The following is a 25147-nucleotide window of genomic DNA, read 5'->3' as shown; positions in this document are numbered from 1 at the left end:
TAGTTTTAGGTGGTCCTGCGAGGAGCAGGGAGCTGGACGTGATGAACCTTATGGGTCCCTTCCAACTTGAGGTGTTCTATGCTTCTATGAACTCCTTTTCCTCCCATGGTGGTATCTGTGCTGCTGGTGTGAGGGGGGAACAGGACAGGCGCTCACACAATTTGCAGCCTAAGTCTGATTATGCAGATTGAAAAAAAAAAAAAAAGATGAAACTGGGTATAAAGAAATGAGTTTTCTTCTACAGCTCCAGAACGTGTCTCAGTAACAGGCTTAGGGAAGCACAAGCCATTCCCTGCTGATCACTTCAGCATCTTCTGCTCTATTTAGCTGAGAAACCAAACTTTTTATTTGCTGTGCTAAGTGGATTTCAGGAAATTCAGCTTCGCACCACAGGAGCTGAGCATACCCCATGAGATGTCCCCAAGAACGGAACACAAACTGATCAGAAATCTTAATGGCAAAGGCCAGTGACAACAACGAGGTTTCACACCGGCAGGGTCTCCCTCTACATCTCTCTCCTTAATCTCTCTCCTTCCGTGAGTCCAGCAGACCTGGGAGCTGCCTGTGGCTCTTCTCCATCCTGGAAATCAAACTTACGCTTATCGGTAGTTGCTTTACCAGAAGATTCAGTTTTCATTCAGGGGGAAAAAAGAAAATTAAAAAAAGAACAGGTCTGTATATACACACACAGAAAAGAAGGAAAGCACCCAAGGATGTTAGGCAGGCTGCACCACACTCGGTGAGGAGATGCATGCAGAGCAAAGTGGCACAAAGACAACAGCCTCTGCTACCATACTCACTCTCTGCTAAACAGGAGGTGGGTGCAGCAGTACTTGCTAAAGAAAGAGAAAGGAAGGTGAGGAGGGGAGTTGATTCCTGTAAAATACTGTCAAAGGATAGAAACTTAAAAACCAAACTGATAAGATTTTGTCAGATCAAGCCTTTCTGGACATGGAGCTCAAGCAGAGCAAACACACTTTGCCAGACCCGTGTTTTGGATCCACTGTGAGTTCTGGCTTTAAACCACCTTTCTTGTAACACAGACACACCACTGCTCACCAGTGTTCCCAGTTCAACCCAGTGCCGTTTGGGGCCAGCAGAGATGCTGGCCAGCACTGTGTGTATGGCAGCACAACACAGCCTGCGTGGCTACTGTTTTGGGGAAGGCTATTGCTAACTCCTACTGCCACTTTAGAACCTGGTGGAATTTCGGGATTATTTTAGTGTTGTTCTGTTGGTTTGGTTTTTTTGGTGGCTTTTTTTGTTTGTTTGTTTATTTTACATGAAGGTATTTTGATATCAAAACCAAACACACCACACACACACACACACTCGTGGTTTATCAACAGCAGGAAACAGCTGGGGCTCAAAAAGAAACCATTCACAAGGTCTGCGTGCAGCCTTTGTTCGTCTTCAGATTTATAAGGAAAAGGAAATGCAGAAAACCAGCAAATTGTTGGGATGAAAATACAAACTCAGGTCAAGTTAGACAGATATCCTCCCAACGCCACAATTTTCATCTGTGCTAGTATACTACATCATTCTCACTAATTACTTGGGCCTTCATGTGCCTCCAACAAGAAAGAAAGTACTGTTTGCTTATTGAGGGAAAAAAAATAATAACCAAAATAACTACAGACATCCCAGCAGGCATTAACAATGGTGTCCGTTTTCACGTTCAATTAGAAACTTTAAATAATCGGGCAAGGAAAACTAGTTGCTTTGGTTAGTTTGAAAATGCAGCCTTGGCTGGTATCCACAGATTTTATATTCTTTCCTGTAAAATTTCTGAAACGTTTCCGTGATCTTCAAATCACACCAGATTAGGGGACACACAGCTTCTTCCTGATTTTGACTTTGCCCACAAACAGGTAATATTGTGACACTGGGATTCCAGCACAGATGAAAAAAGGCATTTCTGTCGTGCCAACAATCTCTTCACCATTGCTGCAACCAAGTTCATGATCTCAGACAGGCTTCGAGAACCCCAGAGAGCAGAGAAAGAATGAGAGAACCGAATGCTCAGAAGGACCACAGCTGCAAGGCAGAAATGTGCTTGAAGGAGCATCAGCAGAATTTAATTTGCAAATGGAAAAAATATTACAGCCCACAAAGAAGAGAAAAAGAACTGGAACTTACCCTACAAGGAAGCAGAGTTAAGGACTACAGACTGATGGATAGCTAATTGCCACATCAAAAAAAAAAAAAAAAAAAAGCAAAAAAAACCTCTACTAGAAGCACGTTTTAACGTTCTTCAAAGCCACGTACCTGTCCCCAAGTGATGAACATGAGGCTTGGCAGACAGATCTGTCGATGTGGCTGAAACAAAGCTTTTAATGTTCTTTTTCCTCTCTTCTTAATTGGATCTTTTCCCTTTTCCTGTGGTACTGATCTGCACAGAGACTGAATACCTAAGCCCTTATCTCCCTTGTGTATTGCTGACCACATCCAGTTTGGGCCCACCAAAGTATCTGCCTGATAGTTACAATACTAACCACAATCAACTTGATGTAAGGGATATATTAATTCTACTGAAATTAACAGGCTCCAAACAATTTTAGGCAACAGACTGCACCTATGTTCTGGAATCATGTCTCCTGGCTGACTCTTTGTAACGACTGCAATTTGCAATTCCGTCTATCCATCTGTCCGTTCCTCCACCCACTTTGACTATTGATTCACTCACCCTGTTAGTGATCCACTAAGCCCAAGCTTTCATAAAAAAAAACAAAAACAAACGACAAAACAAAAAACCACAACCAAACAAAACCCACACTTTCCTTTTTTTACTTCAGCTTCAGAAATCTCAAAGAATGTGACAGCAGCTTCATAAAGCTTGCCCATGCAGTCTTGGGAATAACGAGAGTTCACCACAAGGACACATACTTTAATAAACAGAATAATGCTCACTTAGATAAAGAGGTTTCTTTTAGCTGCCGTTGATTAACTCTGATGTGAAATGCACAAAGCTGTGGAGCATACAATGTTTCGCTGAACCCAACTGACAATTAAACACACCCAGCACATCTCTCTAACTCATTTTACATTGGGAAGGGGGAAACATGCATTTTTTATTTAGTATGAGGGTCACTTATTTATTTGTGTATACAACCTACACAAGTGCTGGAAGACTGTCCACAGACTACTAATGGTAAAAAGTGGCCAAAACCATGACTTTTTTCTTAAAGTTTTTGCTTTCAAAATTGTGAAATTATTTCAAAATTCTGAAGTTTTTGGTTGGCTCTTAATTGGTCTGAACCAGACCTGCAGTTTAGCTAAAACTTTCTCCTGTTTTCTTTTTTTTCCCCCCTGAATTATCTATATTTCATTAAAATTTGAGAATTTTTAAGCCATTCATAAACACAAAGCCTTCCATTACTCCACTCTGTAGTCAGCAAGCTATTATTAGACAACCACTAAGTTAAATATTTGAATTGCATGCTTTACAATAAATACAAAGATGTTAACCCTTAATTCTGCTCTAAACAAAGCAGCATTACCCATCGTAGGGTGACTATTCTAGTGTCAGTCTTGTTAGGAAATGGACAGTACCAGTTCATTTCTAGAGAGCCTGAGAGGAAAAAGGTACTAGATTAAAAGCTAATGTTATGTATGTTAGAGGAAGACTCTAGAAATGTAAAAGGAGAGTGAAAGAAATGCAGAGAGGCACTTACGTGAGTGAGGGATGCCTGCAGTTTTTCCATGGATGGAACACAGACAAAAAGAAAATACAGAGATAGACGCACAAAAAAAAAATAACATGTAGAAGAGGTGAGAAGGGGAGCTAGAGAACATGGAGCTGGAAAATCAAAATACCACCAGCTGCCTGAAATCCAACCCTAGGGAGTGGGATAGGTCACGCTGGACATGGGTTGTGAGGGCTGGCTTACTGCACAGGGCTGGGATTCCCACACAACACGGCGCGTTTACTGCCCCGTGTGCTCAGCAGTCCTGACGAGGCACAAAAATCACGACCATGCACAGCTCATAGCACCTCAAAGCATGCACAGGCACGGGCTAGGATATTGCTGGCTCTGAATTCGGGGGGTCCCGCACAGTGGTTTCCGAAGAGCTACAAAACAGGTACACCAGTATGGGTGCGATGGTGGGAAGAACGGGCTGCAGATATAAATGCAAGGAGAAGGGGAAAGAGCAGCCCCCGGGGCTGCGGGCAGTGGAATAGATACCAATACTTGGATGAGGCTGTGTACAAGGATAAGAGACCACCTCTCCCCTGCCTGCTTTTGTCACATCTCCCCTACCCACTCTGTGCTTTTGTTCCCTTCTTTCTCTCCTTCCTGCCTTGAATAACTCCCTCGCTTTTAATTCTTGCCTCTTTTGATCCTGGTTGAAACAGGAGGGAAAGCGTTGGTCCACAGCAGAGCATCCTGCCATTGGAGTGGAAGATTACCCAAGTAAAGTGGACAAGAGGCTGTGGAAATCACCTTACGTGCTGCAGGGGCATCTTAAGGCGGTGATTTGCAGAGAAACCCCCCTTCCACAGCTCATGGCCTGTGCTGAACCTCTTAATTTCTGATTTGCAAAAACCCTGCCTTGCAACGATGGCATTACACCCTCTATGACCGATGCCCTTCTCAGCTCACTGCTTTTCTTACTAAAACTCTCCACAGCGTAGCCCCTTCCCTTCGACAATACAGAGTTTATACTAGTAACGCAGGGCACTAACTAGCGCAAATAAAACAGTTCCTCTGCCTCCTACCTTCAAAGAAGATTTTTAATTAGTAATGAAATTCACTACGATCAAAAAGCACAACAAAAACAAAGGGTGCAGCAAGGTCTGCAAGAGAAGAAGGTGTCATCCATGCATGGCAGAGATTCCCTGGAAAGATGCAAGGAAAGAGAGCCAGAGAGGCAGAGGGAGGATACAGTTTTACTTACGAACTGGTTGTGTCTTGAAGTCGGATGGCAGGCTGATCTCACCCACGCCCTTGCCATTGACCGCAGACAGTCTCACAGAGTAGGTTGTTTCAGGTTTCAGGCCAGTGATAGTGATCATGCCCTCCACATTTGCTGTTGCAGAAACAAGGGAGGAAAAGCAAAGACAGGCTCAGGCTCTAGGTCACCAGTAAATGCCGTGTTTCTATCATATACTTGTGCCACCCACCCCACGTAACGGAGCTCTCTCCTGGGCCCAGCCTCACGCAAACAGTGCGGACCAAGAGAAAGGTCAGAGCTGCCAGCGGGGTGTCAGCCAGCTGCCGAGGGGTGCGCTGCCACAGCCTCTCTCGAGGGGATGCAGCGGAGTTCCTGGTCCACACCAGAGGGCATCAGCCCCTGGCCTGTGCCAAGGAGCTTCCTGAATAAAGCTCTTCAAGACCACTGTCGTGTGGGGGTCTGGCTGTAGTAGACGTACCACCCAGGACTGCTCATCTGCTGGGCTGCATGACTCAACTGAAAGCAAAGCCCTTAGCAGCGGCAAAACCCATCTCTCTCCTTTAACAATCTCTAAGGAGGTCAGACACTACGTAAGACATGGAAAGAAACGGCTGTGGGGTCATCATGACATGAAGACAGAAAGAAGCACTCGTTTTCCTGCACAGACACGGAAGGAGAAACGAGAAAAATAAACCTGGCTCTAGCTAAGACCACCTCACTCCAATGGGGACCTAGAATAATCATCCCGGTTCCAGCCAGGACTGGCGGTAGAAGATTCAGCTCTGAAATAGAACTCTGTTCTTCACAGTTCTCCTGAATCAAAATTTCTTTTGTTTACTGGACTTCAGGAGACATTTTAAGCAGTGTGTATTCCTACAGGTTGCTCTAACAAGACAGGGTGTAACGGCAGTTAGACTTGCTTCTGGAATAGGAGGATTTGTGTTCCAAGGGACAGAGAAGGGGACCTAAAGGGGCTGACAGACAAGGCTTGACGCTGCAGGACGCACGGCGCTGCCAGCCAGCCTCATTCCATACTGGGCACAGGGTTCTTCACCTTGTTCAGACAGGCTGGTGCGAGCAAGGGACACAGGGACGTACAGTGCTGCAACACGCACTCTACAGGCGGAGAAGGCTGGTGCCCTGTCACACACCGGGAGCTACCAGCGCAGCAGAGCCCTCATGTCCAGCTGGAAATTCACAGTGTCACTGCAAAGGCAACTTTTAAGAACTTGCCTGGAGCCTTAATATAGGAGCTGAAATTGCAAAGCTATGGAACGCTCCGCTCCGGCTTTGAGACACAGGTGGGGGTGGTAACGTCTTGTTTTGTCATCCTACCTTCCTCGGCATCATACAACCTCGAGTGCCATTCCCCCTCGCCCAGTGCCCTCCACTCCGCTTTGTACTTGAGGATGGGCACCCCGCCGGTAGCTTCAGGCTCATCGAACTCCACCTGGGCAGTACTGGAATAGGGCTCCACTCTGTCAATGGAAGGAGAGGACGGAGTATCTGGGGGAGGAAGGGGAAACAACCAGTGATACAGAAGACGGCGAGAAACAAGCTCCAGCGGTAAAGAAAACAGAAAACTGGGAATATCAAACACACCCTTGTCACGGCCTCACGAAGGAGAGGAGAATGGTCGGCCTGAGGCTCCCTCAGGAGGGGAAGACCGGTAGGAGGGCTTTTAAGAATGCTAATTAGGCAGTGCAGAGACCTTCACCTCGTCTCTCCTCTCAGAGGCTAGAGACTTATAGTACCTTCTTCAACCACAGCAGAGCAGTGAGAGCATCCCGGAGGCTGTTCTGTCCCTGCAGCCAGCAGCTTGACCATTCCTAAATCCGTCTCTCTGGCAGCCCCGAGAGGACACCCGAGGCCCTCCCAGCCTGTCAGGCAGTCAGACACCAGGTGCCTCTGGCTGGTACGGAGCGCTCTGCGGTCTCTAGTTTGTACACTATTAGGGGTATGTTGCTGATTTCGAGAAGCACGCGTGCACACATAGGCACGCATGCGATGGCCGTCAGAAATCAGAGGTCACAGCTCTGTTAAAAGTCTACTGGAAGCGCGGAGAAGAATGAGAGCCTTCAGAAACAAGGAAACAGAGATACAGAGGATCTTTTTATCTACAACCCATCCCAACGCAAAAATCGATGAACGGTCTCTTTGAAAGTAGACGCTGGCTCTCCTGCTGCCCCACCAACACAAACTAGAAAAGGTCGCTGTCACCTCAGCTCAAGGGTGGCACACGCATTTCCTGATCTCCCTGCCTGGGATGCTCACCTGCCTGCACAAGAATGAACTCTGAGGACTCCTGGCCAATGCGGTTCACAGCAGTGCAGTTATAGTTCCCAAAGTCATTTTCAGAGTCTGGTGTCACCTGTGGAAGGAATGAAGGCTCATGCTCGGATCAGAAATCCCTTTTCACTCTGCCAATGCACTCTGCATTTTGCTGGGGAGAGAAGCCGCCATAAAGCGCGCGTGCTAACCCTCCCCGGGCTGTCCGCAGAGGGGAGAACTGCGCTGGGCTGAAAGTCAAAGGCAAGGAGGGGGTGGCGCCTTCTATTACCTGATTTTCTTAGCGCTTACGTGCCAGAAACACCACACAACTTCTTGTCTACCAATAGGGTGCTCTGGCAAAAGGCTTAACGCCTTCAGCATCAGGACCATAAATGATTTGATAGCACTGAGCCCTCCTGGCTGCCTTCTCCCCTCCCTGCTTTTCCTCACCTCCAGATAGCTTGCTGATGGAGTGTTGTAGATCTTGATGTTGCTGTAGTTTGAGCTAGGAAGCAGCTGTCCATCCCGGAACCAGGAGATGACAGCACTGGGGTAAGCAAATACCTCACAGGTGATGTTCACTTGATTCCCCTCCCAGGTATAGACAGCCACAGGGCCCTGAAGCTTGGGGGCATCTGAAAGACAGACACATTTGTGAAGGCAATTTGAGCCAGAAAGTCTCCTGAAGTAGCCCAGTCAGCCTCACTTTAAGGATCCCTTGGCTGGGGTCCACGTTAATGGGGAGAAGGGAATCCAATATAGGAGACGGGAACTGTCTTCTCACGTAGGGGGACGGGGTGGTGTCTTTTGCTGAAGGACATAAGGAGGAAACCTGCTCAGTCCCAAAGGCTGCTCCTAACAGTGTGGGAGGAGGAGCAGACAGCATGCTCTGCATCTAGGGAAGTGCGTACCAGAAATTCTCCTGAGGAAGAACTCTGATGCGCCCAGCGAACGGGGCAGCGGTAGATTCATGGCCCGTAACCTTCCCAAGGTGCAACAGTATCCCAGCTGGAGACACCAGAGCAAACACTTGCATGGATGCACACAGCAATATCTCCAACAAAATTATTTCAGACTGAGCTGCTTCCCATGCCCTCTACCTAAACAACACACATCCCCGTAGCCGTAGGTGCCTCAGTCTCATCCTCATCCCAGCAAAAAGAAATCCAAACAGTTCCCACTCTAAACACATGAACACCCTCCCCGCCCCATCCTCCACTTCTTACACTGCACTTCAAGATACATGGCCTGGGAGTCCTGCCCGATGGTGTTGCTGGCTGTGCATACATATTCTCCGGCATCTGTGTACTGAATTTCTTTGAGAGTCAGGGACGACACCCGGGCATGGCTACGTACTATGATGCGCCCGTCCAGGGTCTGGCAGGAAAGGAAAAGAGAGTTAGAGGCTGAGCTCTGAGCCTGTGGTGCAGACTAAAGGGATGGGAACAAATGCAAGTCTACCTCACACCAACCCTCCAGTGCTCAGCGCTTCGGAAGCGATCACCTGAGGCCAGGTGAAATCACGGGCACAGAGAGGCATTTCCGAAAGCAACAAGAAGATTCCTTGTCACACAGTGCCAACCACAGTTATTCAAAGCACTCAGGGAAAGGGGAAAAAAAATAAATGAAGGACCAAAGTATCAGAAGCTACTACATGTCTAGAGGACAGCTGGAGAGCATCAAGCTCCTTCCCAGAATGAGAACTGTAGGGATCCAGCTCTGGTTAACAATTTTTGCCAGCACGCTCTTGTAGAAAACCTCCCCGATGGCTACAGTGTTCCTGCTCAGAGAATTCAGGCCCCCCTCTCCTCCCTCTGATACCTGTTTTATTTCAATGTCCTTGAAACGGCATCAATAAGAACCGATCCAGACCTCAGAGCTGAGCCAGACAAAATGAAAGCTCAGAACTTTTCGTCTGAACTTTCACTGAAAAGAGCAAGATACAGTGAAGAGGGCAAGAAAACTGTGAGCCTTTCAGAGACAACCCTGCTTCAAGGTCTTGTGACCTTCAGAAAATTCTAGAGCAATCTCCATTGGTTCTTTGCCAGCGTAGAGATTGCTCCCACATGCAAAAGAGCGTGGAGAGGTCAATGACAGAGACAAAGAATGTAAAATTCAGGCTACCATCTGCTCAAAGGGATTGCAGCCACCAGCAATCCCCTCCCCTGTAAGTATTTTTTTTCCCCTGTCCAATTTGTGACCAGAGCCCAAGTGCTCTCTTAATACACAAAGCACACCAGGGCACGGAGCCCTCCCTCGCCCTGGTGCCTGCGCAAGCTCTTGGTCCTTGTGCTTCAGCTTGGAAGCTTCAAAGCACCAAGTCTCTCACCTAGTTTCCAAAGTGGCACAAGCACAAGCAAATACGTTAGGTAACCTCATGGCTGTGCCTGCTGCTGCAGCCTGCCACCCTTCACGCAATTAAGGCTCCAAGAGCATTCATTTTCATGGGAAATACAGGACAAGTACTGAGATTATGAGTAAAACCGCTGAGGGCATTGAACAGCCAAACGCACTGAGCTGTAGCACCAAGTACACCTCTGGTATCTCAAGCGGTCACATCCTCCAGGCCTGAAGCCCCTTTCTGTTCTGAGCTAGTGGTCTCAATCTCCAAGACTGATGACGTTTCTAACAAGTGAATGTGATGATGTCTGTTAGTTCTGAATATCAGTTCATTTGAGCTAGTCAAATTCCACATGCACGGCAACACGATCTTTTTTCCACGCAAACAATTAAGGCTATTCTTCTCTCTTCTACTCTGCACGCAGGTCTGCTGCGATCCCTGACCACTGCCACAAGCTATGAACCCCGCTCCTCCTCCTGTGCTTGGTCCCTTGTGTTGCTGGGAAGGGTTCTTTATTTCATGTGCATGGGACGCTGTGTGCCTCGTTCCCCAGAACCACAGAAGGATCCCTTAAGAAGACATTAGTCCGCTGTGGTAACTTATACGATTAAATTCTGCTTTTATTTTTCTTCACTGGCTGACTGTACTGTTACCCTTTTGTCTGACCTGTGATTTACCTCCAAAACCCAGCTCACTTCTGAAACTACTGCAGTAGGATCTGCAAACGTCAAAAGACTCCAGACCTGCAAGGTTCCCAGCTGCTTGTAGCTCGTGAGTTGGGCGAATATTCTAAATACTCGTCTGTGACCCCGTCAGCAGGCAAAAGTATAAACACGGCAAAACAGCAGCACGTGATCATTACAGCAAAGGTAATTTTACATCCAGTGTCACATGCCTTTTACTCCCTTTGTCAAAATCTGATACAAACAAAAGAGTGCTAGGCAGTCATGGTAAAATCATAACCGACTCTGAAGATGAAGCTCTGTTTCTTAATGCAAAAGACACAAGTAAAGAAAAAGAAAGATCAGGGAAAAAAAACTCCAAGGAAGAGAAAAATGCCTGCTCAAAAAAGCACACTACTAGTTTTCTTTAGTCATATCTCAGACCATCAGATGCTAACTATCCCTAGCTATTAGAGACGTAAGATAGCTAGAAACTTGTGAGCCAGAGGTAGACAGTTGTAATCCCTTTTCTTAGCCTCTTTGATTTCAAGGATTTGGGATAAAAAACCCGCTTCATAGTAATGGGGAGACAACCTATGGGGCACAGGCAGCAACTCATGCTGTAGCAACCGCCACTCTACGGAAAAGGGTACGGTGGTTCTCTCCTTTGCCAATGACTACAACTTATCCCGAGGTACCTGCGGGTGTTCTCCAAGTCCTGACAATGCCGCGTGGCACACGGTCACTACGCACAAAGCTGCCCTAGATTTCAACACTTCAGTGCCGAAGGGGAAGAGGAGAGACAAGTAGGAAATGCATTTACCCCTCTTCCTCCACCTCCTGCACTTGTCAGTCCTTTCACAAACAAGTATCCATGACTTAATTTCACGCAGTTGTATCTCCTCCTCACCCGCTTCCCACACAGCGGACACCACTACAAAGAGCACCGGGAAACCCTGACCACAGCTACAAACGCCATGAAGGAGGATGACTGGTCTCTCCCAGCTCTGGGCTCACGCTGCACTAACCAGAACTCATCTACGCTCTTAATATTTGCCAGGTTCCACTAATTCCCAGTCACCAGAAAGGCATCGCCAGTTTGTGGTGTAGCAGTGGTGCAGTTTTGCTTGTAACTGTGTTGTTTAGCATCTATTGGTGATAATGTGGAGGGGGGGGGTGTGCTAGCATACGCTGCTAATACGACTTTCAACAATTCTCCAGTATATGCAGGACCTGAACAGTGAACTGGGACGTTACGGACCATGCACAGTAAGCAGAGCTGACTGTGGTTTAGAGGAAGAAGCAGCCAGCTGTAACTGTGCCTCCAAAGCAAGGAAAGCAAGATTTAACACCCACATATGCTGCTGCGACTGCACTCGGCGACTTCCTTACTTTAGCTACCGCACGAGCAGCAGTGAAACACGTACTGCCAGGCGCTCCCGCAGCGTCCCCAGAACTGAACACGCTGCTGGAAGACCCCATGGTGGCTGTTTTAAAGATTTGTCTACACAGGCTGCAACAACAAGCTTCAACAACATTCTCACAGAACCCCCACCTGGATATTTTAAGACACAGACGCAGCAAGAAATGTAGAGACAGCAAGCTTAATAGTATTAGCGTTCATATTAATGAAAAGCTTGAGACAGAGAGCACAGTGAAAACACTGCGGGGGGTGGGGTGGGGTGTGCACAGACAGACGGAGACAACTATAACGGGAATTAACATGAGGCCTGAAGAGATGCAACTACTCAAATTCCAAATTCTTCAATGCAAACTGGTCTGAATATCCGATGCCTTCACTTGCCACAATTCATCTATCCCAACAGATTAGGCTGAAGGAAGAAGGGGCAGCACCTTCTCGGCCCCATATGACACCAAGGTGGATGGTGCTTAAGTTAAGAGGTTCACTTAGTTTAGGCCACACTAGCCTCTGCTTTAAGACAGCTTACAAATAAAAAAAAAAATTCAGGATACCCAAAGCCTCCACAAAGCTGATCCCAAAGGTAGAAATATGAGTCACCCAGCTCTGGTAGCTAATTTTGTTGTCTGCCTGACCCCTATTATTTGCTTGGAAACATACTTTCCGGTCCATTTTGAAGCAAGAACACTACAAAATCAGGTGTGCATAAAGCTAAGTTGTTATTATTACTTTTTAAATACAACATTGAATGTGAAATAAAACAGCAACAAAACATACTCGCACCAAACTGAGTTACTGCATTATCCCACACGCCCTCACCGACCCTTGCAAATCAAAGGCAAATAATAATCTAGCAATTTGGAGTGTTTTCTGGAGAAATTTAAGTTGCGAAAGATTTATCTGCATTGATTGTGAAATGGAACATGATGCAGTTGTCCTTTAAGAGAAGGTCAAACTTAAGGAGTACCATGAGCAAACAGATGAGTTGGCTGGAGCAGAAGAGGCTATCTTTGGAAAAAAAATACTTTTTCAGAATACATGCTGTTGCTGATTCTTAGAACTCTAGAAGAAGATATGATTTAAACTGGTAGCACAGAAGAAAACAGTGAAAGCAGTATTTGTTAGATTTTTCCACTTGCTTTTATTTTTAATTCTTTTTTTTTTTTTAAGGCGACAACCAGAGTTACTCACTCCCAACACAACTAGTTTGCTCATCCAAAAACGCATTACTACATGCCAAGCAACTTCTAACTCTATAAGCTGTTTCTTTTATGTATTGGTACTTAATTTGTTCGTATTATTAATACTGGTTTAGTTGGTGTGGTTACTGGACTAGAGATTTGTTAATCTCTAATGCTTTAAAAAACCAAAACCAAGAAACTAAGAAGTTTGCTAAAGGTCTGGTAATCTTATACCTCTTGTTTCTCGGGCCGGGTCCATGAAGCCTGGAGAGAACAGATATAGAACACAACAACAACAGAAAAAAAAGCAATAAAAGTTTATCAAAGGTTGCTTTTACGTATCATAGTGTATGCACCACATTGCGTTCTATGCACATGCAGGCTCCAAGTTGTATCTCTCATGTGTGTGGGGTGATCACAGTTTCCATTTCCCAATATAACCTCAATTTAGATTTGCATTCAAAATTTCATATCCTAGAAATCGGTCTTAAAGTGATTAAACGAAAGCTAATGATAACTGAAGACTGCCTCTGTTTTTACATATCGAGTGACTATTTCCCTTGCCACATCTCACCATTTCTAGAAACCTGTTCCCAGCGTACTGGGGAAGTGATTCCCATGATGTAGGTCACTACATTGCAAAGATAAGTTACGGAACTGGTTTTCTGACACTGGTTTGTTAGCCACCCACACACACTGATTAACATTAAGGCTCATGTCGTTAATGTGATCATGCATTTGTACACGTTTTCACATGCATACTGTGCCAGGAGTAGGGGACCTTGAGCTGCACGCATGGAAACAGTACGTCCACCCGGGACGGGAGACGGCAGGGCAGAACCTTGTACTGCCAGTTGCTGATGTCCAGCTCATTACTGAGGGATGTGGGCACCCTTAGTGGGCTTGGGACAACCGAACAACAGGCATCAGTGAAACATGCACAAACCTCACCAATAAACATACGCTTCCCACTCAGGGAAAGCCACCAACAGTGTGGACCATATTCACTGTGGATCAGAAAGACCAAAGCTGCCGGGTTCCGTTTCCCCTCTACGATTTATCTTTCAAATATTTTTCTTCTGGTCTCTATTTCAACTGGATCCGTTTCAGTTCAGGAGTCAAAAATCACCTGCTAATATCACAGCCATGATGGCAGTATTGAACGTGAGGCACAAGCACTGCTGACGTGTGGATGTAACAGCGTACACGAGAGCGACATTACAGAAATGGAGATGAAAGCTTAGGAAGTGAGAATAAAAAAAGCACAGTATTGCTTCCACAGTGCTTCTAGTGAACACTGTGAGACTGAAGTATTAACATATGGTACAGACAGCCTCATTTTAAAACATCCTTGATAAAAGCGAGTTATTTGCTTGTAACTAGAGGTCTGAGGTGATGCTACCTGAAAAGAGGCTCACCGACACCTGCACGGGCTAGGATACCCCCATCGTCTGATCCTTTCTGTGCATATGTATCCTGCTTTGCACAAGTTCACTGGAAGCCGAAGAGGCAGCTGTGAGAATTCTGCACAAGCCCTTTCTGATGTACCATTCCCTGTACCTGAACCAGGTTAGCCAGGGAACTGCCTCGCTTATACCCATGCCAGTCCCCTTCCAATACTGTACGCTGTCTCTGTGGTGTCAGCACAGAGGGATTCAAAAAAACCCAACACACCAAGAACCAAATCAGAAAAACCTTACACAAACAAAACCCCTCCGAAAAAACCCTACCAAAACCAACCAAACAAAAAAAGATGTCTTTTTATCCTTTGATAAAAAGTACCTGTCAACCTAAAGGAAGCCGAAGGAGGAGAAAAGCCTGTCCCCACGCTCCTAGAGTTCGCTGTTTCTTTGTAATTGTGTTCACGGGTGTGGGGAATAAAAAAAAAGGCAGAACCATATTCTCCATCCTGGAGAGTTTCATACTAACTCTCCTTCATCACAACAACAAAGAGACACAAACTCAAGTCAGCACCGTGCAGGGAACTGCCTCATGCATGCTGGTGTCTTCCCTTTGGAAGCAAGCTGTTAAATGGGAACATCTTCAGTTGCAAGAGAGTTCCTGGGAACTGCCAAGGTAGTTTACTCCCTGGATCACTGAATCCAAAGATATTCCCATGTACCTCTCATAAGATACAAAGTACAACACAGATTTAAGACAGGGCATTGTATTCAGGGTATATAGTCCACTTAAAAGAAGAAAACATCAGGAAATTAAACCTAAGTTAAATTTGGAAACATTAGATCTGCTGCAGCACATCTTTGCTGAAGGTATTACAATGCTCATTTGCATTAGCAGAATATTTGGCTCTTCTCTATTTTGTATTTCACCTTCTTTTTTTTTTCCTTTTTTTTTTTTTTTTTTTAATTATTTCACTGCTAAATTTGACCTAGTGTGAGCTGTGCAAGCGAACGAGTTCCTCTCATCTTCTGGCTATTCCACCCTAGCACGCTGTTGCAACACTGGCAACCCGACGCTTCTGTCCTAGCAAAGAGGCACTCCTTACCTTGCTGGAATTCAATCGTGTTGTTTTCATCTAAAGATTTCTAAACTTGAAACAACTTCTCTATTTGCTTCAGCTGCCAACACCACAGAGTCGATAGAGGCTACTGGTCAGTAACAGTAACCCAGAAAATAAGTGGAAGGATGCACTGGATGGTTTTCAGTGCAGCCTAATGCAGCGGTGTAATTCACCTGTCAGAGGGGTGACCGAAAAGTCACCTCTTAAAGGACACCAGTCACCTGCTAAGGGGGGCCCTCGAACTCTGATCCATTCAGAAGTCATACTTCCATATTTTCCTAGTTTAGGAACAGGGAACCTTGTGGGACAGCACTGGTGGACAAGGCCACTTCACAAGTTAAACTGTAGTTAGGATAAAGGAGGAAGAATACCAGAGATGATCTCTTCCTCCGTTCTTTGATTCCTTTATTCTGGTCAGAAAATGTCCACTTTATTTCTGACTTGCCGTAGGGAAAACGGTTAACGTGACGCAGGTCTTGACAGCCAGCATGGGAGGCCGGGCAGCAGCACCCAGTGAGACCTGACACAGACACACCTGCAGGCAGCCCTGGCAAGGTGACAAACACCTGCCTAACCGCATCCCCGCTGCTGCTCCCCTTCCTCGCACGCTGAGCTATCCTGCTGGGCAAGAAACCCGGGACTGCCTCCGCAACCGCTTCCTCCAAGCGCGTGTGAGAGCCGTTAGCAACTGCCTCCTCCAAGTCTGACGGGAAACACGCTCACCCCTGCACTACAACTGTAAAAAACCTGTATTGACCAACACACAACAGGTGGAAACTGTGTTTACTGATTCAGTTAGATTCTATGGGAGCAACAGAAGAACCGTCTCTTAAAAGGGCATGAATCATACTGAAGGTGGTGAGCAATATGGCATGCTGGCTGCATCAGCCTTACATCTGGCATCATTCAAAGAGCAAGCATTCCTCCTCCCTACAACGGCACCGCAGTAAATACTTGCAGAAAGACAAAGCCAAACCATTTCAAATCGTCATGCTGATGACTCTCCAGATGCCTTAGTTCTTGGTATGTTCTGCAGTAGCAATGGACAGGAATCTCAGACTGATGGGGCAAAAGTTCCTCCTTAAGTAGCATGTTCCTACACTCACAACAGAAGTAAACCAAATATAAGCAATCTTTTAAAATACGTATTTTTCATTTTACATGCGCTCTCTGCAAGGCAGAAGAATGCAAGCTGCCAGCTTACTAGTAAGATGAAGCTTCTACCATGCCAGGATCTGGAGGTCTGGTCTGCTCAGCGGTGTTGGCATACAGCTGTTAACCACCTGATGTTGCTCGAGCACAGTCACAAGCACTTACCTTCGCAGACCATCCCCAAAGCAAAAGATCGTTTGACCAAGGGGCGCCACGTTATGTGGGCATAGCCAGAGAGAGGAGGATCTTTTGCTGCGCATGCTGGGGTATCAGCAGGTAGGAGCGCGTGGGAATGCTGAAACAGTTGTGACATTGTCGGCTGAGGCTTCTGGGCTATAGCGCTGCCTGCCCCTTGTTCACACCTCAGACTACCTCTGCTCGTGGGCAAAGACTGAGCGGGGAAAAAACCTTTAAGCCAAAGAGGGGTTTTTTTGTTTGTTTAATTGTGGGTTTGAGTAGGTTTTTCTGAAGTACCAGATGTTCACAGGAGTTAAGACACCTCTAGACCTTTTGTAATCATACTTCAGTCCAGATTTTTAAAGTAAACAACATATAGCAAGACAAATGCCTCCAAGTACCTAAAACTTATTCAAAAGTAGGGCTTGATAATTTAAAAATAGTATTGTTTGTCCCACATCAAAGAGCATCCATTTCCCTGTGCTACCCTGAGACAGCAAGTGGATAGTAAACTGAATACACGCATTTGGTGATACAAGTAGTAGAATGTTTATGAGAGCTATTTTGCCCTGAGGATTTACTGGACTTCTGTACCATTCACCTAACCTTGCAGCACAAGATAGGGAATGGGAGAAAGTAAAAAAAAAAACAACACACACACACACACACACACAAATAAATCCTGCCTAGAAAGTGCATGGTACATGATAAAAAAATCTTTGCCCTGAAGGTTTGAACTGGTACATGAGACATATGGTAGTACCTCAAACCTTTAACTTCCCCCTCATCTACAGAAGAAACTACTAGAGTATTAACATTTTGCTGAATGTTGATCATCAGCTTAACAGCATCAAGCAGGATATATGAATGTCTCAAAAATGGTTAGCAGTTTTGCCACTGAGATCTTGTTAGTTTAACTGGGCTGGACAGATGGGACTCTCGGCAAACAGGCTCTCCTACCAACTTCTACTTGATTTAGTGTAATTTCAAATTTTATATTCTTCTCCCTGTCAAAGCTCTTTTCCATGGCTGCAATCCAAACTCCAGTGCTAGAAGCAGTAGAGCACTTGGAGGATGGTAGGAGGAACTAAGACGGAGACAAAACCATCAATAACCTCACCCTGTCACGCTGCAGCGAGAGCCCAAGCCAACGACTTTTGAAGGCAATGGAGATCTCCCTCTAAACGCTACAGGGACTTACACTAGCCCTCAAATCCAAAAGGTGTTAAGAAAGAATTAAGGCTGAAAAACTCTGGCACCCCGACTAGTAAGTTACACATGAACGACACGGTGAAGAGCTGACATTACAGAAGCAATTAAAAATGTTCATTTAGGGGGCCACAGTGCAGAATGGCAGCTGTGTGGATGGCTGGCAGTGGCTACCTCTGTGGCTTTAAGACCTTCACAGTTTATCAGCTTCACATTGAGTCAGAACCCCCAGTAGGTCCCAGTTAGCTGAGCCTTGACCACCCTGTTATTAGAAGATTATTAATAAGCAACAACTCCTTACTCCAACTTTTGTTGTTCCAACTTCTTTGGCTCTAACCTATGCCTCCTGATCATCCCATGCAACTATTATGAAATATCTACAGAATTACAGCACATCCTAATCTAATCTAGTAAATGGGAATTGTGGCAAAGAAATAAGGAAACAACAGCGTTCTTTTTTAAAAAGAAAAACTGCTAATTATTTTTGCCTTTTAAGAAGAAAATGGTATTGACATGATCAACAAAACAGGTGAACACAAAGGCAGCCAGGCTTTTGTGCTTCTGATACATGCAGTGTTAGAATACAATACAGAAGGGCAAGAAGGAATTAACAGGCTCATTTTGGTCCACTGCATCTTTGAAAGATAGTAGCCCACACCTCTCCACCTGCCACCCTCCAGGTCATTTCATCATCTTGATGACAGCACGGACAACACTGGAATCGGTGCTCATTCCCACCTCTCGGCTTAGAAACAGGCGAGACAAACCCTTTCACAAGCTTCCTGCAACTGCAGGTCCCTTTGGACACTCCTCTGAGAAGCGTCGAGGGCCTGCTGCTTTTCAAGTTAATCCAACTCAGAGCGATACCAGCAGGAATTAAAAAGCATATCCTCAGCTGTTATAAACTGAGATGGCTCCTGGACACGAGGACACCTACGGCATTACTTCAGCTGCGGCTCTGACCCTTTAGCAGACAGTCTGTGCAGGACCACACGTGCTCGCACTACGGAGAGGGGGATCACCGTGATTTCCATGTGCAGCTGCGTGCGGCTGTCATGCATTCTGGATCAGCAGAGGCAGGCAGGTACAAGCTGCACTGATCCCAGCAAATTGAGACCACAGTTTTGGGGAGGGTTATACCTTCTCTTCATTGCTGATGTTCCGGGTGGAAGTTCTCCAAGTGATGGAAGGGATTGGGTCCCCAGAAGCCTCACAGGTCAGCGTTATCTGATCCTCCAGCTCCATGGCTGTTTTATTCTCCACATAGGTGATTTTGGGTTTTGCTGAAAAGAAAAAGCAACCTTCATTGAGTTGATGCTCAAAATGAAGCTTGCCTGTCAACAGCAACATTTGAAACAAGCAGCACTGGGAAGAAACCGGCACAACTTTACTGCCAAATGGGGAAGGGAGCAGTGACGTTTGAGAAGAGGGTACCTCCTTGCAGAACTAGAAAATCTCTTCTACATGTGATTAGAGCTGAGGCTCATCAGAGGACTAGAATATGTCTGCAGTAGAACCCATTTACCAGTGTACAAATGATCAGTCCCTGGGATTATGAGCTAAGTCTTCCACCTCGCTGTCTACTTTCTCTGCCCCAAATTAGCCTTTTGATAAGCAGCTTTGCCAAGTGGTTGCAGAGGGATGGGACAGAATTATATTCCTTAACACTTCCAGATTCACAGAAGGTAGGAAAGCTGCCGATTGACTCCCGCAGGCCTGAGGTCATTCATACAGCGGTGGGGTGGAGTTCACCTCCCCATCCAGGTTATAGAAAGTCCCACTGAAGTGCTAAAGCCCTCCTTAATAGCAGCTTTGGTTGGATTAGGATCCAGCCCTCTGGGCCTGGAAGACATTTCAAATAGCGTGTGAATCCTACAGCACCGCCTGCACAGGACTGAATTTCTTCTGTCAGAGAAGCAGCAGAACGGAGTTGGCATCTGTTTCAGGCACACACGCAGATGTGTTGTCTAGCGTGATGGCAGAGGAGCACAGCATTACTTGGGAACAAAGCACCTCTGGATAAGCCACATCAGGAGTTAACTGGGGTAAGTAGGTTACTTCCAGCTTGAAATAGTGAGCTACCAATAGCCAGCTGGATGGGAAAGGGGGGATGGGAAAAGCATGTTTACCAAAGACTTTGAGATGAATGGTGGCATCCTGCTCGCCAGCCTTGTTCTCAGCAATGCAGACGTATTCTGCTTCGTCACTCTTATCCACCTTCTTGATGATGAGCTCAGACCCATCGTAGTTAAAACTGTATTTCTCTTCATCATCGACCTCTTCTATGGGCTCTCCATCCCTGCAGGGCACAAAGCACACTGGCTGTGCTGGGGAGCAGAAGCAATCAGAGGCTATTTGTTAATTCTAGAACGGCGTGACTACACTGACACTCCTCAGGTTGAGGGGGACCACCACCTTTTCCTTCTCCTATGGGCCACAAATCTTTTTTTTATTATTTTTCATTTTTGATCTATTCCTAATTCCTCCTGCTTCAGGGCTCCTGGCAGCTAAACCTTTCACCTCCTGACACACATTGTAGCCTACACATCATAGCACAGAGAAGCTGCGGATGCTCCATCCCTGGAAGTGTTCAAGGACAGGCTGGATGGAGCTTTGAGCAACCTGATCTAGCGGAAGGTGTCCCTGCCCATGACAGGGGGGTGGAATCTTTGAAGTCCCTTGAAGGCCCCTTCCAACCCAAACCATTCTATGGTTCTATATGCAGGAGCTATAAATACCACTGAAGGTGACTTCTGTCCTTGCATATCAAGGCAGTATTCCAAGTTGTCGTCAGCTTTTTCAACATTACAGCTTGTCCTTGTAACACTCACCAAAGGCTAGGCGATTTCCAGAAGAGCATACCTCAAGTCTGTATCACTGCCTGACAGTGAAATTTAAACCCGATGGAATGAAGAGGAAGACTTTAGATGTGGATCTTCTGGCATGACAAATGCAAGTTACAGCATCCACTTTTGCCTAAGTTTCCCCACCAGTGCAGATGACAATAAACTGACCACGGGACAGCACGAAGCTTCACCTCTATTTGCAGCTTGACAAAGGATGCAATGGGTCAGTAAAAAAAAAATGCTATTTTTACTGTTATTCTTGGTTTTTCCAGGAAGCGGTACTGGTTTTGGCTAGGATAGAGTTAATTTTCTTCACAATAGCTCATATGGTGCTGTGCTTTGGGTCTGTGACCAAAACAGCATTGATAACACAAGGATGTTTTAGCTCTTGCTGAACAGTATACACACAATGGGCTTTGTCTCTCACCCTGCCCTGCCTGCGAGGGGATACAGCGGGGACAGCTGACCTGGCTAAACACCTGCCTGCTGATGGGAAGTAGGAAATTTATTCCTTATTTTGTTTTGCTTGCATGCACAGCTTTTCAAAAAATTTATTCTAAACTGTCTTCACTGCAACCAGTGAGTTTTTGGATTTTACCCTTCTGATTCTCTTCCCTATCCCACTTGAGGGACATGTAGCGAGTGGCTGTGTGGTACTTCGCTGCCTACTGGGGTTAACCCACAACAGAAGCGAATTGCAATTCCATTATGAGGCCAATCTTTCTCCTGTGAGAAAAATGAATTAATCTTACTCCAGTTAAAACGCTGCTTTCCCTCCAGCCTGGTTTTCCAGGCCTTGGTGAAAACATCCATGCTCACACGCAATCAGGACATTGCACACAGCATCTTACTTTGTCCACGTCATGGTTGGCTCAGGAAAGCCATCAGCATCACACGCTAAGGTGACAGACTGGCTGAGGTTGGCGGTGGCATTCATAGTGCTCTGTCTGGCGCGCACAGAAGGAGGTACTAGAAGAGAAGGAATCCACATTCAAGTTAGAAAGGAGGGAAGATGTGAGTGAGAGCGAGCCCTGAAAGGCTCACTGTAAATCTCTGCAATACACACAGGTGTCACGAGTAATTCAAACCCTTCTGTCATCACCCGCAGGTTTCCACCAGCAGGTTTGATGTATGAGCTCTCCAAAGCAATCGGCTCAGGGAAGGCAGGGCAGGGGGTGGGGAGACGCAGAAAATCAGTATTGTGGACAAAACCACTTGCAAGTCCCAACGAGATCAATACCTCACTCGAAGTCATGAGACACTTAAGGTTTCTCTTGACATGAGACTCTCCTATAAACATCTGATAAACACTCAGTCAATTTCATGGACATTTTTATTTGACACAGCAGAGAAAAATTAGCAAGCTGATGGTGGTTGTGAGTGTGAATCTAAAGAAACGTTTCCATCAGCAGCCTGGAGTGCAGGTGCTACATACCCTGCCCCTGTACTAGCCTCAGCCTAAGCTGCTCACCGTTGACGATGACCTGAATGTCTTTGAAGTTGATCTCTCCACGAGCCAGGATCCGGCCCTCGCAGCGGTATATCCCTTCATCCGTTTTTTTGATTCCCCGAATCTGCAGGTAGTTGTTGGACAGGACTATAAATCGAACTAGAAAAAAAAAACAAAAGGAAGGTTCATCAAAGGATCCTCAGGAAAGCTCACTGCAGGTAACAGGTTCTTCTCCACTCCTCGTCCCTTCTGGGTTGAGACAAGGCTTAGCGCAACAAAATTTCCCTTTCCATCATTTAATGGAGACGCTGCTGTAACTGGATCCGACACGGCCAAGAAAAAAGCCTGATGTGGCTTAGCAGGCAAACTGCTCGGGTGCTTTATACTGCAAGTACACACCGAGAGATAAACCAAAAAATATACACACACAAACAGGTTTATATTTAATTACTATCAGACAAGAAGCAAACTGAAACTTGCCCCTCTTGCCCAAGGGTGGCAGAGTTTGAGTCTTACTACGGTTGCCTTGTGCCTGCAACAAGCAGATGTGGGAAACCCAGCTGAGGCACCAATGCTCCGCTGGAGTCAGGGGTCTGGAGCCCCCTCTGCCAGTAAAAAGCCCCTCTGGGCATGACAGCTGGAGTATTTTCAAAGAAAAGGAAAGATCCTTGCAAGGAGCTTTTAACCCCTTTTCCTTAGGAAGACTGGAGAGTGTCACAACGTGCAGCTTTTCCCTCTGATGGCATTTCTTTCATCTGAAAAGTTTTTCTAGCATTCCTTGGCTTATTACAGCGTCAAAGCCCGATGGGCATTTCTGTGGGAACGTTATTGCTCTGCCGTTGCCAAACCACAGCACCTTGAGTAACTAAACTCACATCCTAAGATCTGGTGTTGGGTACAAATTGCTTCTCTCTACCCTTGTGACCACCACCGTTTTGTTCTCCTGAACATCTTGGATGAGCATAATTTGAGCCCTGGTGGGAGATGGACATTTGACCCCCCTCGAATGGACAAGCACCAAGACACCTCCTGTGCCTTACCATCTTTTTTTAGGATAACATCCCTGCCTTTGTGTTTCCAGATGATGGTAGGAGGCAGTGAGCTGACCACATCACACACAATCACAGCATCATCCCCTTCCTTGAATTCCTGCGGAGTAGGAGCATTCTTGAACATCAGCTTTTCTGAAAATAATGGAAGGAGAAAGTCACTGCAGCTTTCTCGGCTGTGCTCCCCAGCTGAGGAAAGCAAAGCAACCCCAGAGGAGACGTTCTCTAGGGTTCTTCTTGTTCCCGAGGGGAGGATAAGGGTGTGCATGATGCCACGCACTGCACCGCACCGCAGCAAGCCCGTTTTCCAGCCCTGCCTCCCAGGCTTATCAGTGGGCCGACTCAATACTCTACCCAGCCCACCAGTTTGTCCACACCGCACAGAGAAGATGTGAACTTGGAACTGCTCAGCTGCCCGGCAGGAAGGGGAGGAAGCCGCTATCACGGCTCCGCTGGGCAACACGCTGATGGCTGCTTATAACCCTTCTGAATGCGTGATCCTCTTGGTTGAATGCTAGCCTTATCTCACAGCACATCTGTCATCCGCAAACGCTGAGCTCTCTGCTGACTCCTCCCAGATATACAATGTGCTGGAATCTTCTCCTTCTACCCCTTGCTCTCCTGTCTTTCAGAAGAATGTAAGCAGCAGACATGCTGGTAATGCCCCGACAGGCCAAGGTCCGCTCCCACGTACCCCTCAAAACCAAGCAAGGAGAAGGCTGCATCTTCTCAACATCCCCTTTCTTTTCACCCTCCTTCTTCCCCTTTAAAAATAGCCTTTTCTAGGAAGGTGAAACGGTTGCCTCCCTAATCGTGTCTCATGTGTATGTGCAAAGCAGACCAGAAAAATAGCCTCGGAGACGCTCTCTTACGGAAAATTTTCACATTGACGGTGGCCTCGGAGTCTCCCTCCTCCACGCTACTGACAACACATTTATAGATGCCAGCATCATCGATGTTGGCGTTGTAGATGGTGAGGGTGGAGGAGAAGTCATCGTTTCGCACCACTGAGATGCGCTGCTGGTTCGGCGTCAGCTTCTCACCATTAGGAGAAAACCAGGAAATGTCTTTGTATTTGGCCTCCCCTGCCACTAGGGACAACAAAAGAAAAGAGCAAATTGAAATGAGTTCTCAACACATCTGCAACGAGGGAATTAAATACAACCAGCAGCACTATGCGGAAGACTGACCCAGGGGAAGGGCTTCTGTACCTGAGAAGCAAGCAAAGAAAACTCTCTCTCACAGCACTGTGAATGGTCAGCTGCTGTCCTGCAAAAATGGTATTAGGGTGGTTTTATAATCTAATGGGGGACACGCATCTTAGCGCAGACCGGCCTTCTGTGCATTCTGAGGTCCCATGTCCCAGTCCCTCCGCTATGCAGATCAGCCCCAGAAATGTCTTCCTGCTTCAGTTCCATCATGTTTTCAATAAATACCTGTATCTGCAGGCTGGGCTACTGTGCATACCAAAACGGTGACACTGCTGTAGAGCAGTTCTGGCGCTGATCAGCTTAAACCTCCTGCTGCATCCAGCGTTAATCAGAAGTGTTATTAAGTGGTTCCACCCTGTCGCTTGCAGCTCCCATCTCTGCATTCCTCAGTGTGGCTTTGTTATTTGGGACAAATACCTATTATTGGAGGGGCTTTAATTGATCCCACGGTTTTCCAATTACAAATATCATCACAGCAGCACTTGCTCAGAGTATACTTTCATTATTAAAGCACTAGCATTAACAAGTTATTCTGCAGTTAAGCACTCCTGGATCAGATGACCTCATTACTTGTCCCAGTCAATATGGTCCTGAGGAAGTGTGGTCCTTGCATGGCATTTTGCTCCCAGAGCTCACCATAGCGCCTATTTGCAACCTGTCACGCTTCAGAACACTATCGTGTCAGTGCTCCAACATACTGAGTCCTCCCATTAGGAACCAGGCCAGCTGCTTTCAGGAGAAGCTCTGAAGAAGACATGGGG

At 46.4% G+C, this 25147-nt stretch overlaps 1 protein-coding gene across 8 annotated transcripts in view; it reads right to left on the bottom strand.

The window, feature by feature from the left end:
* The window catches only part of NCAM1 (neural cell adhesion molecule 1), a 150130-nt gene that overhangs the window by 37351 nt on the left and 87632 nt on the right, over positions 1-25147 (bottom strand). For 3 of the 8 annotated variants that reach the window (XM_055728556.1, XM_055728558.1, XM_055728559.1), the window contains exons 3-15: positions 24048-24266; positions 23167-23310; positions 22148-22285; positions 21528-21645; positions 19960-20129; positions 18971-19113; positions 13006-13035; positions 8394-8544; positions 7618-7802; positions 7171-7267; positions 6232-6402; positions 4900-5031; positions 3675-3689 (exon numbers count right to left, since the gene is read on the bottom strand). In XM_055728556.1, the coding sequence (XP_055584531.1) occupies positions 3675-3689; positions 4900-5031; positions 6232-6402; positions 7171-7267; positions 7618-7802; positions 8394-8544; positions 13006-13035; positions 18971-19113; positions 19960-20129; positions 21528-21645; positions 22148-22285; positions 23167-23310; positions 24048-24266 (1713 nt within the window). The remainder of the gene's footprint in view (positions 1-3674; positions 3690-4899; positions 5032-6231; positions 6403-7170; positions 7268-7617; positions 7803-8393; positions 8545-13005; positions 13036-18970; positions 19114-19959; positions 20130-21527; positions 21646-22147; positions 22286-23166; positions 23311-24047; positions 24267-25147) is intronic. The other 5 variants (XM_055728557.1, XM_055728563.1, XM_055728560.1 and 2 more) reach the window with 2 other exon arrangements.

The sequence above is a fragment of the Falco cherrug genome, chromosome 17 (genome assembly GCF_023634085.1).
Source record: "Falco cherrug isolate bFalChe1 chromosome 17, bFalChe1.pri, whole genome shotgun sequence".
NCBI lineage: Eukaryota > Metazoa > Chordata > Aves > Falconiformes > Falconidae > Falco > Falco cherrug.
Note: the sequence above shows the minus strand (reverse complement) of the source record. Positions and strands in the feature narration are given on the sequence as shown.